The sequence below is a fragment of the Mixophyes fleayi genome, chromosome 2 (assembly GCF_038048845.1).
Source record: "Mixophyes fleayi isolate aMixFle1 chromosome 2, aMixFle1.hap1, whole genome shotgun sequence".
Lineage (NCBI taxonomy): Eukaryota > Metazoa > Chordata > Amphibia > Anura > Limnodynastidae > Mixophyes > Mixophyes fleayi.
Window position 1 is genome coordinate 283,134,674 of NC_134403.1, and position 15,240 is coordinate 283,149,913.

General features: G+C 38.0%; 1 protein-coding gene across 5 annotated transcripts in view; it reads right to left on the bottom strand.

Moving 5' to 3' along the window:
* The window catches only part of AP4B1 (adaptor related protein complex 4 subunit beta 1), a 25,174-nt gene continuing 9,934 nt past the window's right edge, over positions 1–15,240 (bottom strand). For all 5 annotated transcript variants that reach the window (XM_075196287.1, XM_075196284.1, XM_075196288.1 and 2 more), the window contains 7 exons: positions 10,864–11,011; positions 8,764–9,260; positions 5,390–5,473; positions 4,678–4,781; positions 4,264–4,471; positions 2,968–3,237; positions 1–2,257 (listed from right to left, as the gene is read on the bottom strand). In XM_075196287.1, the coding sequence (XP_075052388.1) occupies positions 1,839–2,257; positions 2,968–3,237; positions 4,264–4,471; positions 4,678–4,781; positions 5,390–5,473; positions 8,764–9,260; positions 10,864–11,011 (1,730 nt within the window). In that variant the 3' untranslated portion in view covers positions 1–1,838. The remainder of the gene's footprint in view (positions 2,258–2,967; positions 3,238–4,263; positions 4,472–4,677; positions 4,782–5,389; positions 5,474–8,763; positions 9,261–10,863; positions 11,012–15,240) is intronic.

Sequence of the window (15,240 nt, forward strand, 5' to 3'; positions counted from 1 at the left end):
GTATATATATATATATATATATATATATATATATATATATAAATGTGTTATCAGAAGCCCTGCACTCAAGCTACATAACTATACTTGCCCCGTTGCCTTCCAACCTATGACCATGCACTCAGTGTCATGCTGGCCCCCCTGGAAGCATGCAAGCAATTCACTTCCACCCAAGCTGTCAGTATTTTTCAAATGGCTCTGATATATGTGAGACTCTTGCATGTTGCTGAGGTTAGTGTAGAGTTTTCAGAAAATAATGCACATCCCCTTGGAGCAGGGATTATACTATCATTCAGGTCTGAAGGATCTGTGGATATACTATCGTTGGAGTAAGGATTATATTACAAAGTTCATGATAATGAACAGATAAATAAAATATATACAAATCCTGTGTAGATAAAATGTATGTTTTAGTGTATGTATGTTTCACAGTGTGTATTTCAGTGTATACCTCTATTCTATACATCTGTGAGCAGTGACCAGCTTAATATTTCTGTGTGTCTTTTTTTACATTTATTTTTTAAATGTGTGTATTGTAAAATAATACCCCCTGCAGTAAAATATTACGAATAAGAGAAGCCATCACATGGTTCCCTGACTTATAAAAGCATGAAACTCCTTAGTGACTTATATTATTCTTAGAATTTACAATAAGTACATTATCCCAAATGTATTATACATACTCATCCAACTTTGGAATGCTGCAAATAATCAGCTACAACAGATAACTCAATTACACTAATGAATAATGTTTAAAGGAGAACTCAATAGGTATATTTTTAAAACAAATCCCTGGACCAGTTGGTTAAAATGAAGATTAAAACCTTGGAGACCCACCAATCTATGGGTACTCATCCTCATTTTCACTGCTGTAATTAATGCCTGGAGACCAATGATTCTAGATGTGTTTGCAGTGAATGTGTTGTCCAATCCGTTTTACAGGAACACTGACCACAGATCCATTTAGTTAAGCAACATTTTCTAGATTCTGCTGCCAGTAGAACAAGGGTGGATTAGGTAGGTAACCCAGGGCACATCTTTGTTCAATTACTTTACAGACTAAAAAATGCTATACAATATTAATGACAAAACAGGGTAAACTGCAGCTTCTGATTGGTCCCCATGGTCACACTGTCCTAGGCCATATGCACAGCACTGATGTAGAGCCCATGGGGGGTGGTCCCAATTTATATTACTTTGGTGCAGTGTAGAACAGTGGTAGCAGTATTATTACTCAGTCATTTTGCCAGCTTATTAGGATGCATGACTAACAAAAAACACAATTATCCTGAAGCTATCCTTATTTTTCGTTATAAAACTTCATCAAAATGTTAATCATGGGGGTAAAAGTAATAAACTACAGTTTTCTCAAGTCGCCAATTTTCAGCGATTTAATGGCCATATTTACATCTCACCGGGATTTGCTTTGAATAAAATTGACATTTTAAATATGGACGTCAAAATAGCCGTTTAATATATTTATCTCATGAGGTTCACTTATGTTATTTAAAGGATAAGAATACCGAGATAAATCAATAGTTTCTGCAATGTTTACTCAAACTGAAGTGTCTTAACAACTAGTGCATGTACTGAAGTGTTGCCATTTGGTTTTCTTTTACATCATACTTTTGGTAATAGCAGGGAGTGTCTATATAATATAGCAATTTCGTACAGTACCAAAAAGCTTATCCATCTATAAAACAATTAGACCACACAGCATAAATATAATACTGCATTGTGCATATTCCCCAAGATTCTGTTACCCGCACCTTCTCTCGGGAGGAAAGTAGTGATCACTGGAGATTCTGAGGGATGGAAATACTCAAGCTTTAGCTCTATGTTCACCTGGACAGTTCCAACACTGTTGATATTGTACTTTTCAAAAGTGATACAAAGTTGTTCAGTCTATCTTTACTGTCTCTGCCCTGTTTCACTGTAGTCTTTAGGGAAGAAGAATCTACACATAACATTAACTCTACAAGAAACATATTTTCTTCACTGTCCTGTGCATAAAGATAAGATTTCCATGGCTGTGTACCAGCTTTGCTCTTAGCAATAGTGTAAATGTTCAGCACATGAAGGGAACTTTGTAGGAGATCTGGGTCTACAGCTTTCTTCCATTCGATATCCAAGCAATGCTCTGTAGCTGAATTGATCCATTTTTTCTCAAACAGCTCTGGGGTTATTGCAATGTCACTAATTAGACTGATAGGCGCAGGAGGTTCTTGTGATACTTCTGAATCCACTGGTGAATTAAGTTCTATTGTGAGACAGAGCACATGAAAATAAGTGACATACTTTTGCTCCACAACATACTGTAGCAAAGATATCTGCGATACAATGACACAGATAAATCTGTCATCTTAGGAATAGCTCTCATTTCATGTTCCATATAGTATATAAAGGACTAGAAAAGAAAATGTAGTGGATTTCGCATACAAAATTATCTATTTTAAACATATTGCAAGGATTACCAAAAACCTCTTTAGAGGTCTGTTTTAATGACTGCTAGGCTAGATTGTATGCTGGCGAGCAGGGCCCTCTTACGTCTTTGCCTGCCTGTTAATGCTCAGCCTTGTTTTATTAATGTGTTTTCTCAAATTGTAAAGCGCTGTAGAATATGCTGGCGCTATATAAATGGTAATAAATAAATAATTTTGTGCCTAGCTTAGGTACCATAAGTAAATAAATAAAATGGCTTTAGTAACATATATTCTTTTTTGTTTTAAGTGTTTTGGTGATTTCCTCATGCACAGGGCAATTCATCTATTTGTTCCCTCAGAAGGAAATCTTTAAATCATGACTTGTTGGGGAATTAGACAATTCAGACCTATAGAAGCTGAAAAATCTTCCATCTTATAGAGCATACATTGGGGAGTTCTAATTTACAAAGTCCAAAGAGGTTACAAAGAAAATATAAGATATATATCTAAGCCGTAATGAAAAAGATTTTGATAAAATTAAACCTACCTGCAACAAGCTGTTTAGTAACAAAGGTTAGTTCACATTTGACCGAGTTGGCAGTGATGGATTTGCAAAGCTTGTTTTCATATAAAGGAGCCAATGTGTTAAAATCCATTACCCAGCCATTAATTGGCTGTTCTGTTTGGTCTACCAAGACTCCCAATGATGGGTCAGACTTTGGACCATTGAGCACTTTCTGCACATCCTTAATTCCAGTGGATAAGAGTCTGTAGTATAAGAGACCCCGATCTCGTACAGCCATGTTCATTTCTTCTTCTATGAAAGATAGTACATAAGTAATATTGATAAAAAAAAATACAATGTAATTTATAAAGTGAAAGAAACATGCTTTAAAAAGTTAACTACAGATGTATCTGTGTATCATTTTATGATAGCATAGAAAATAGTAGAAGACAGGGCTCAACATCAATAAAACATAAAAATCAGTTGTCATGTGTCATTTTCTTGATTGAACTAGATATAGACTATTGGAAGAGAAAATGTACTTTATTCTAAACTAGAGTAATAAAATATTGCGAATATAAAACAAAATTCTTTACTACTTTAATAAAGAATTTTGTTTTAGATTTGCAATAATCAGTAATCATAGAGCGCCCCTGATTTTCATCTTTCTCTTTTCCTTTGTCTTAATTATACAATTACCATACATGGTTAGGAAGCGCAGCCTGTGACTTGATATGGCTGTATATTGAATAATCAGCCACATAGATTATCAGGATTTTGATTGACCTGGGAATTAATGATTCCTAGGCCAATCCACATCAATCATTCACACGCTATGTATCTCCTCTCCTGGAATAATTTTTGGAGTGCTTCTAGTGGCCATGTCTTTAATGTCAACATGGGAGGTACAGAGAAGACAAGAATCAAAGATCATTAGGCCACCAAGCACTTTACAGCTTCAGAGAAGCCTTCTGGGCATCATGACCACACTGCTTTTGAGCTCAAAATCTGAATGGTTCAAAGCGAGTTAAAGCATTTCTTTTTTTAAATCATGCCATAAAAATGTTGGGCAAAACTTCTACATGGATGACAAGTAAAAAAAAAATAATGGAGGACCACACCTATACATGCAAGAAAACTAGACACGCATTATAAAGATGCAGTGTCTCTGCATTTTTCCCCACTTTATAAATGAGCCTTATTGTAAGATTTAAAAGGTAACAAGAGGAAAACACAAGTTAGTGCTGAAATGTACATAATCTCTACAATAAACTGAAGCTTGAAGGGCCTTGTGATATAATGGACAACCCTGTCATCTATTAGCATGACAGTACTTACCTATACAATAATGAATAAGACGCCCCAGCATGTCCTGACATTCTGCTGGCCGAGAGAGGAACAGTCGTACAAGAGCAGTGAGCAGCTCCATCTTTACTATTGGGGAAGTCTCTGTCTTAACATTATCGACATAATCCTCCAAGACATAAGGGGCATTGGGAATAAGCTCTCCGTGCATCCCCAGAAGCCATATAAAGGCCTGCTTTCCCTAGGGATAAAATAAAGCTGTTAACATTATATAATTGAGTCATCATCAATATGACCAGAAAAAAAAAATTAAGAACCTGCTTATGAATGGCATTGTTGTTACCTGTTAAGATGAGGGAATGATTACAGCTATTGAAATATAAATAATTATGATTTATTTATTGTCTTTTTCTGGGTTCTTGAACAGACAATAACATTATACATTACCTCATTATCCTGAATTTTCTCTTCACAACCAGGAAGGCACTGGCATACTGACGTAGTGCACTGAGGACATAGCCAAACAAGGTCCCGAAAAGTCTGTATGACAGCTGTAAAGCACATACAAGAACTTGACTTATTCACAAGCAACTCAGGTTTCAGTTTTTCTCTTAAATCAATGTACAAGATTAAAGTAATTTTAAATTAACCTGTTTGCTTCAAATCTATTGCAAAAGCTTAAAGGCCAAGTCAAATTTTGCTAGTTTTGTACTATATAATTTCCCATAGCCAAACTAGTATATATTTTAATATAACCCTCACCTACATTAATTTGTTTTTCCGTTACATGCACCCTGCCTGACAAGGCTTCAAGTCCCATACACCTGTGCTAGGCCCACCATGCTACGTCATCATTTGCATTAGTGGCTTAAAGTTGCCCAATCCACTGCATCGTTCACCTGGTGTCAGGGATTTCATCCTGCCAGTGCAAACAGTGATTCAAGCGAACAGTTACAAGAAAATCAATGCACAGTAATGTAAGTAGTATTAAAAGGACAGCTAAAACACTACAACTGCATAAACAGATCTAAGTTTGCACCAATTTTTTTTAACTATGTTTAGAGGTATGGTTAAATATTAAAAGTGAGGTAGATAATACCTCACAGAAAGAATCCACAAAGTCGCTATTTTAACACTGTCACCAAAGTTAAGAACATACCTGATGTAATATGTTCTTGTTTAAACTCAAGTAACCCAGCTAATATTTTCACACACTTCTCACTGTATGTTCTCGCAATGCGGCCTAAAAAAAAGAAATGGAAACATGCATTGCAGAAACAAGTACAGCAATTAACCACATTCATGATCAGACTGACGTTCTTCTATTTGCCAAGTATCTTTTGCAACTTAAATTTCTCAGTCTATCCTATTGAATTTAAACATTTTATCTGTGAGGGTGTGTGGGGGAAAGGGTTTACGGTTTTCTTTTGGTAGCACAATGAGATGGTTCTTTTTTAATTTGAAAATTATATATACACATACATGCATACACCAATCAGCCTCAACATTAAAACCACTTGCCTAATATTGTGTAAGCACTTTTCGTGCTGCTTAAACAGCTCAGACTCGTCGAGGCATGAACTCTACAAGACCTCTGATGGTGTCCTGTGATACCTGGCACCAAGAAGTTAGCAGCAGATCCTTTAAGTCCTGTAAGTTGCGAAGTGGGGCCTCCATGGCTCGGACTTGTTTTTCCAGCACATCCCATAGATGCTAGATCAATTGAGATCTGGGAAATTTGGAGGCCAAGTTAACACCTTGAACTCATTGTTATGTTCCTCAAACCATTTCTGCACAATTTTTGCAGTGTGGCAGGGCGCATTATTCTACTAAAAGAGGCCACTGCCATCAGGGAATACCATGGGGTGTACTTGGTTTGCAACAATGTTTAGGTAGGTGGTACATGTCAAAGTAACGTCCACATGACTGCCAGGACTCAAGATGTCCAAGCAGAACATTGCCCAGAGCATCACACTGCCTCCGCTGGCTTAGCTTCTTCCCATAGTGCATCCTGGTGCCATCTCTTTCCCAGGTAAATTACACACACCCAACCGTCCACATGATGTAAAAGAAAATGTGATTCATCAGACCAGGCCTTCTTCCATAGCTCCATGGTCCACTTCTGGCGCTCATGTGCCCATTGTAGTAGGCGTTTTTGGAGGTAGACTGGGATTAGCATGATGGCTGCTATAGACGGTTAAGACCCTTCTCGGGTCTACATTTCATGTTGGTGGGTGAAGAAACATACGAAGTGTGGAAAGACACAACCGTGTTGTATTTGGAGAAGTGGCAAAAAGACAGAGAGTCATGGAGAGCTTGAGAGGCCCAGTCAAGGAAATTGTACAAGCCGCCAGGCGGAGTTTGCCCCAAGCCACCGCGCCCAAGACTATGTATCGGCTTTGGAAAGAGAGTTTGTGACATCTGATGATACTACTGACCTGTTATATAAGCTGAGAAACACTTGCCAGGAGTCAGTGGAGAGATTGTCTAAATATCTATATCGATTAGACAAACTGATATATCGCATTGTAGACAAAAAGGGAATGACCCTTGCTGAAGTGGATGAGAGTCGCATAAGACGGTTATTAAAGAGGAGCATTATCCTTAGATCCAGTTGCTTCAAAACTAAGAAATAGCTGTGTCGGGAGAACTGCGCCTACGTTCAATAAGTTGATACACGAAGTGAAGCAGAAAGAAGCTTTAGTTGATTTCAGAGATCGGGTGATCAAGAAAGCCAAAGCTGTAAGTATAAAATCTGAACCCAATGAAAAAGAGGAGATGTTACTACAGATTCTCCATGCCCAAATAGAACAAATAGATTGGCTGATGGCTATTTAACTGGCTAGGGACGACACAGGATTCTTGCCTTCACTATTTTACAGTCGATCAGGAAAGGAGGGGGATCCCAGGAAGAGCTTTGAATGTGGCCTGATGTGACATATAGCCAGGAGGTGCCGCAGCAGGTGGGATCCAAGAGCGCCACCGTGAAAGACACGTCACCCTGAACCACAGTTGGGAAACGAGGGTTGGGGAGGGACCCTCGCAGGTGCTATGAATGTGATAGAGTGGGGAACATTGCTCAACAGTGTCCAAGAAGGTGGAACAACGCTCCCCTCGCCAAGATGAGCAGTCGAGAAATACAGAGTGAGAACAAAGTTTTTGAGGAACTCTTGTGCCAAGAGATCATTACCACCTGGTCTAGTGGGTACAACACCACATGTGCTTGCTTTTATTAATGGAAAGAAATGTACTGCTCTAGTGGATAGTGGTTCACAAGTAAACATTATATTTGAGAAGTGGTAATGTGAGAATCTGTCTAATGAGAAGTTGCACCTGCTGACCGGATTGATTATCTGCGGTTTTACTGAACGAAGTTATTCATATTTGGGATATGTAACAGTTGGCCTCAAACTTTTAAGAGAAGTGGCTGGCATCAAAAGGGACGTGCAAGTAGTAGTACTAGTGTGTCCAGACCCAGAAGAAGAAGAAGACAGAGATGAGCAGGTCATTGTAGGGACAAATGTCTATGGGTTTGATGCACTAAAATTCTCACCTGGAGAAGGAAAATATGAACGTGCAAATTGCTGGAGGAGAGAGCCACATGAAGTGGTGTCCGATATACAGGTGACCTGTATATCGAGTGAAGCCCGAAGGGCAGAAAAGACCTGTGAAAACCTACCATAGACAACACCTATTGCCCATCGGTAGGGATGGAAGGTTCCAGAGTGAGGAGATTGAAGATGTTTCACATAATCAGCCGAGACGATCCAGTAGGAAAGGAGTTCAACAGCGTGATGAAACCTATCAAAGGAATAACCCTGAATCTAAAGAAGAAAGTGGGGATACGACCCTCTTTTTAGAGAGACAGAGAAAGTTGTTACTACATGGAGACATGCTGGGTTACTAAAGTCTACTGAGAGGGCTTTGGAGAAGCCAAGAAGAGAGACAGTGTGAAGACTGAAAAAATTCAGACCAGACATCGTCTGTACAACCTCGGCCAATCAGACGAACACCAAACCTTCAAAGTTAAACACATTTATAAAAGTTTTACAATTTTCTAAATACCATGGTATTTTATCCCTTAGTCAAATACATAATACCATTCTCTATCTCATTAACCTGTCCTCAAGTATTGTAATCTTTAGGTGTGGGTTTCCTTGGCACCAAACTCACATCTAATGAGAACCCACAAGTCCTCCACCAATATCTACTTCTCAATGCAGTATTTTTATGCAGAAAAACTAGCTGGGTACCTAGTTCATACAGTATGATTTAGCACTTGACAAAGTTTGTGATATATACATTGTTTAGACCAAGGACTTCTAGCTTGTTTCAATTTTCTGCGCAATGTAAGTCCTAGCAAGCAGGGCTCTCATCTTTAGTTTTTAATAGTGCTGCAGAATATTATAGCACTATATAGAAAACTGATTATTTCAAGTATTATATTCTGTATTTGACACAGTATTTATTACAAACATGCACCAAACAATTTAAAAATTATTGTTAAACACATAATAATGTCAATACAATTACCAATTGCAAAAATTGCAGTGTGGGCAGGTTGTGTTGATACATCTGTGCAGCACACTCGGAGTTCCTCTAGTACATTATAGACATTTTCATCATTGACCAGTTCACACAGGATGTCAATCTTCTGGTTCTTAATATAGTGAGGATCGTTGTAGGAACAGAAAAACTTTTTGTAATAGCTGCTAAAATGCCCTTGCAAGCTGCGGAGGATCTCTCGAACATGGCACAATGCCGCAAAGCACATCTCTCTACTTTCAGAAGTGCAACCTGCAAGCAGTGGACTTTTCAGTCGAACAAGGACATCTGTCTGCACGTGAGGAAACTCTTTTGCTAGAACTAAGAACAGTTTGGTGGCTGCCATGACTACGCTGATGTGAGTGCTCTTCAGATAGCTATCCAGTATATTAAGAATGTCAAATATTTCCTCTTCACTTTGTGGCTTGTAACGTAGAAGAAATGTTAGGACTTCAGTTTGCCCCCACTGATCCAAATCAGCCAACCTAAAAATACAGTTTAATTAATTTCGCAAGGAATGGAAAGCTACAGGGGGTTGTCCTGTAATATTTTTTTTTAAAACAAACTATTTTTGTCCTGTAGTATTTCTTAAAACCACATTCACATAGCTTAAACATAACTTTCACCAAGCTAACATATTCAATGGAAAAAGAACCGGTATAATAAAGATGCAGTTAACAACACATACCATGGTACACCATAACCTCCACCAAATGGTTAACTGTGGTGTGAAATATGCAAAGTCCAGCAACATCAAATTCTGTGAACACATTTTCCATCACTGAAAGAGACCCTGAGAACCTCTGATTGGCTGATTTACTTACCAAATCAATGATGCCCTTCACTGATCAGCCCCTATATTAACTTTTACCTACATTTTAAATATTTGGAATTATTATTGTGTACAATTATTGTTATGGCTGAAATCTACATTAAATCCAACTATTGAGATATGGAAACAAATGTGTCCCCGGCTTAAAGATGGAAAAAACTCTTGAAGCAAAAGCAGTTCAGAGCTAGAGAGTTTAGAACTGGGTGTAATATGAGTTTTCAGAAAACATCAGTTTAATTAAGAAATAATATTATGCTGCTATTTGCAGGCAATGTCCAAAAGAACATTTTCACATCCTAGAAACAAATTAGGAAATCCAAAACCTAAAAGGACTATTAAACAAAAAAGACAGCTTTATACAGAGGAGAATATATTCATAAATACATATGTATTAACTTTAGAGCTTATCAGAACAATAATATTTAAGAAAAGTGTGTAATAATAGCAGAGTCACTTTATCAAAATCCACACCATGCTTCCTGTCAGCCGACCAACTGTGTTACACCTTCCAGGTTTGGTGTTCTCCCCAGCACCTATTTCCTGGGTGCTTCACCCGGGTGTTTTCACTTGACACCTGGCTCTTGGAGCCTAACAAAAGTCCTATTATAATATAATAAACCATTGTTTCTCCTATTATAACAGGCACTATGTGAGCACTACAGCCAGCAGTGTGTTGGACCACTGACCACCAGTCCTATCAGGTGTGGGCAATAACCTCCAACATTTTTCATTATTATTGCAAAGTATTACAACTGCTCCCACCTGGCTGCTTCTTAATGCCACCCAGCTAGCAACATTTTCTGGGGAGAAGACAGAGACCTGTCATTTCATGACAACATCGGAGGGTAATTTCATGACATATGTACAAAGAATGTCAAACGTTCAGTTGCTGCCAGGTTTTTGAAATTAAGGTGTATTTGTGAAAATATGTGTCTCTTTACGTTTTCTATTTTCAGTTTGTTGGCTCTTTTAATTGCTATTAGAGTTCTTGGCAATATACCCACCCTTCAACCAAAAAATAAAATGATTTGAAACAAATAAAATTTTAGCAAAATAAGAATCGTTATATTTAGGACATATTTATGAAAAATTAGAATGTAGCTCTGCAAATTTATTAGAATATATTTTAGAAAAAAGGAGTGAATAGCCATTCAGACTTGACAGCAATAACTGATTACCATATTCCAATGGGTCTTTCTAGAGACCTAATTACACTGTATTTCTAGCAATGTGATTAGTATTATAGGAAAGTGAACCTGTTGAGCAGATGATGAGCGATGGGCTTGTTGATCACAACTCCACCTTCTCCTTTCAGTATTTCTTCTAAAGCCCGTAAACAGTTCACTAAAACAATAGGGTCGGGGTCTCGCAGTAGACTGTACAACTCATTAACAATGACTCCATCTGAATAGAAAAAGACAAACATATGAATACATTTAAGATGCAGAAGTTTAAAATCTCATTTCATTTGACCATTTCTTTGTGATCTCTGCAATCCCATCTACGGGAATGTATTATTTTCATTGGTATACATAAAAACTTAATAAATAAATCCATGTTACAGGGAAAGAATTATAACAGGAATGGGTTCAGCTAAGAAAAGAATTTGATTAACCCCACACACCAAAAAATAATGGAAGACACACTTTGGTTGCCTTTCTTAATTCTGTTCTTCACAACACAGGTTTGTGAAGCTCAATATGATTTGATCAAGAGATTTCTAAAAAGGCCTCAGAGTTGTACATAATGGGACTAGAAAGGGGTTAAAAACAATTTGGCAAAGGCTTTGGCAGATACTGTTCAAATTAAGAAAATTCAACGCTAGTGTTAGGGGAAGTATCATGGGCAGTTGTGCCACTAAGCATGGTGAATTTGATTTGTGTTCACTGGAAGGGGTAATCAGCATGAACAGACCTTAATAGATCACTATGAGGACAGCACAGTATCTGCTCTTAGTACTGACTTGAAATGCCTCAAGACACCACATTTAGGATGTAACTGTCATTCAAAGTCAGTATCGTGAGTGAGCAATTCTCATAGTGATCTATTAATCACATAGTTATATTTCAACAAGAATTACCAAGGGAAACGAATGCAAGCTATTTACTTTGCCATTAGCCATTATAGGCTAACTGTATTGCCCTTTAACAGATATAAAGTCCCTTGTGTGTATGTTACAAATACCTATTTTAGAGAGTTAACCAACGTCACCACCAAGCCACACAATACTTTGAGACGTGTGCAAACATTGAAGCTCTCTGTACATCATCCAATCCTGGCCACCACCATATGTCAGCAACAAGCATTTCACCACCCACTGTATCATTTAACAGAGATAATCAGATTCATTAGAAATCAAATGACAACAGCTAAAGTGCCTTTACCTGTTCATTTGTGTCCTAATCACTAGCCTTCTTATTTATCCAAGAGGGATACATATTTATGAAGGAACAGCGCTGTTTTCCTTGATGATAGCAAGAATGGGAGAACAACATATCACAATCTCCATATTTCAGTTCTAAACATGCAAAAATAATGCAGAAATGTTGTTATTGCCATATCTGGTAGAATGCTTGGAGCACATCCCAGTGGTTTGTGATAACTTAAATTTGAGTCACATTATTCTGTCAATTTACTACATGTATTATTATTTTTGTGGCAGATAACCACATTCTGAAGCATTGTGTTTACAGTAATTCTCTCGAATTGCATTTTGGAATGAGTGCCAAGGTTGTTTTTTTAATAACTGAAGTTCTCCACAGCCCCTCCAACATAAGTCAGAAGTGGACCCATAGATTTTATTCAGCCGGGTAGGAACCAGATACCAGCATTTTGTAGACATTTTCCTTAACAAGAGATGAAATGAAAGTCTTGGAGACCCTCTCTCTAATTGTTTCCCATGTGTCCTCATCTGGCGGTCTACCCAGGTCAGCCTCCCATTGAAGTTCGTGGATAGGGGTATGGGGTTGTTTGGAGGAGATTAGAAGGTTATATAAAGTGGAAATTATTCCCCTTTGCAATGGTGATTGATACATAAGGATTACAGGGGAGTAAGGGGTCTCGCTATATCAGATCTAGAAAGAGAGTCGACATAGCCCATTTGCTTACCTTCAACTAAGACACTAACAGCAGGGAAATCAAATCTCTCTTGTAGCAGCGGTAATGAGATGCATTGGTCTGCTGTCAGAACATCTCTCACCAACCTGATATCACTCTCCTGCCATGACTTAAATCGAGAATGACATTGCCCTGGGGGAAACGCTGGGTTGTCCCAGAGAGGCCCTATATTGGAGTGGGTTTAGGTGGTTTCAAAATGAAGCTTACAGTAGTCCCATATCTGACAGGTGAATAAAGTAACTGGATGAGATCGCAGTGAGAGACTTCTATCGCCCATTGTGATTTCAAATGCTGAGTCCGGGGATGTCACCCGGCAGCAGGAAGACTCCAAATCAATCCACCTAGGACCTTGACTTTTGGTAAACCACATCACCCGCTTGACTCAAGTGAGTAGCAGTGTAGTATAAGCAGATGTCCGGGAAGCTCCTGCCCCTGATAGCCGCCACCCTACGTAGAGTGGAAAAACTAGTATGCTGCCACACGAACTGAGAGAACTAGCAATGTAGTTGAATTAGGGTGGACCTGGGCACCTGCACGGTCTGGAAAAGATAAAGCAAGCAGGGCAGGATATTCATTTTAAGGGCGACTATTCTGCTCATCTAGGAGATGAGTTTTTGCCACCTGAGCAGATCCACCTTAATTGTTTTGATTATGGCAGGGAAATTTTCTGCATACCGGGAATCGTAATGGGAGGTGATAAAGACACCTAGGTATTTTAACTTAGACTGACGCCAGGAGAAGCTAAAGTTGCTTTTAAGGAGACCCAGGGTTGAGGGAGGTATGTGGAGAGCTAGGGATTCAGTTTTGGAAGGGTTTATTTTATATCCTGAAATGGAACCATAAGCCGAGAGTGTGGCAAACAGATTTGACAGTGAAGTATGGGGGGAGGTTAATGTGAGGAGGATGTCATCTGCGAATAGGCTGAGTTTATATTCATTGGAACCCACAGTGACATCTTTGATATGCGGGGAGGAGCGAATTTTGGCTGACAGGGGCTCAATTACAAGGGAAAAATTCAGGGGGAGAGAGGACACCCTGTCGGGTACCGTTAGCGATCAGGAAGGAAAGCACCACATTTACAGAAACCCTAGCAGAGGGATTAGAATATAAGGCCTGACTACCTTGGATACCTAAATTTCTGAAGGGTTTTCGGCATAAAGGGCGATCATAAAATTTTTGAACAGTTAGTAGTAGTAGTAATTGGAAAACCTAAATCTCCCCACCATACAAATCCAATAAACCCACAAAAGACAAAACATATTGATCCTGGTGCTGGACAAGATCCCTTAATACCTAAAGAAATATCCAGTATTTCAAAAGATACCTGAAGAACATAGTGGTGGCCATTTTTAAAGCACAAAATATCTGCGGCTCATGAAAAATAATCATTCTATTACAAGATATACTTATCTTAATGCAATACTATTGTCAGGAAGTGAAGCTTATTATGGTTGTATGAACATAACATAAAAGTCTAAGAAGAAGCATGTATAATGCATTTATATTGTTGAAGTCATTTTCATATGCTGAGATTGTTTGGATCCATACTGAGCCAAGTAACAGCCAGAACCAGAAATCAGATCATATGTTGTATTTTTAACTATACAAAGTTAATAATAATTTGAGAAATTTAAACCAATATGTTTTATGCTATTAATTATCTACACCAATAAGTAGTCACTAAGGACCCAGTCAATTTCCCTTGAGGTATCCCTGCAATGAGGATTACATGATTTCTAAAAGTATTAATTACATTTAAATTTATCCCTATCAGGAAGACTGTTTATTCGCCCAAGGTTATAGAAAAACAGAAACCATCTGGTTTCATAATTCTTGGTACTGTATGAAAATATACACTCATGTGATATACTAATGCACACGCCTCATGCAGACTTAAAAAGATTTAAAAATTGGAAAGTGTTACTCCAAGCTTCTATTTAAAGTGGTACAGGAGCTCCTTTATAATGACAAAAACTGTAGCAGTTTAGCGAAAAATTGAGTTCCTATATTGTAATGGAATGCACATTTTATTTGACTGAACTGTACACAAAGATTAGGGTATGTAAATATTTGCTCAGGAAAATGGACAGACCTGGAAGGAATTTGGCAGTTCTTATGGAATGTGGATATCCACAATAAAACAATCTGCCAAAATTAGATTTCATCGTGTGGAATGGGATAGATTTTAAAAAGGTGCCAATGTCCTCATTATTGTCATGTGTTATATAATACATAAATAGGGTGAAAAGAGAAGTACAATGGTATAAAAAAGGAAATTAAAACTACTAAAGGGAAGTAAAAACATGTGCATTGCTGCAAAGTGTTTGTCCAATTTGACCATAGTCTTATATATGTGCAGTGCATTAGTTTGTACAATTCCCATAAATAAAACGTAAAGTCCAAATTAATTATTCTAGCTGTTATAACATCCCAAACCAAAACATTATTTATTTTAAGAGCCATATTTACTTACTGTGATAAAGATGTTTTGTTGCTTATGTAAATTAAGCATTCAG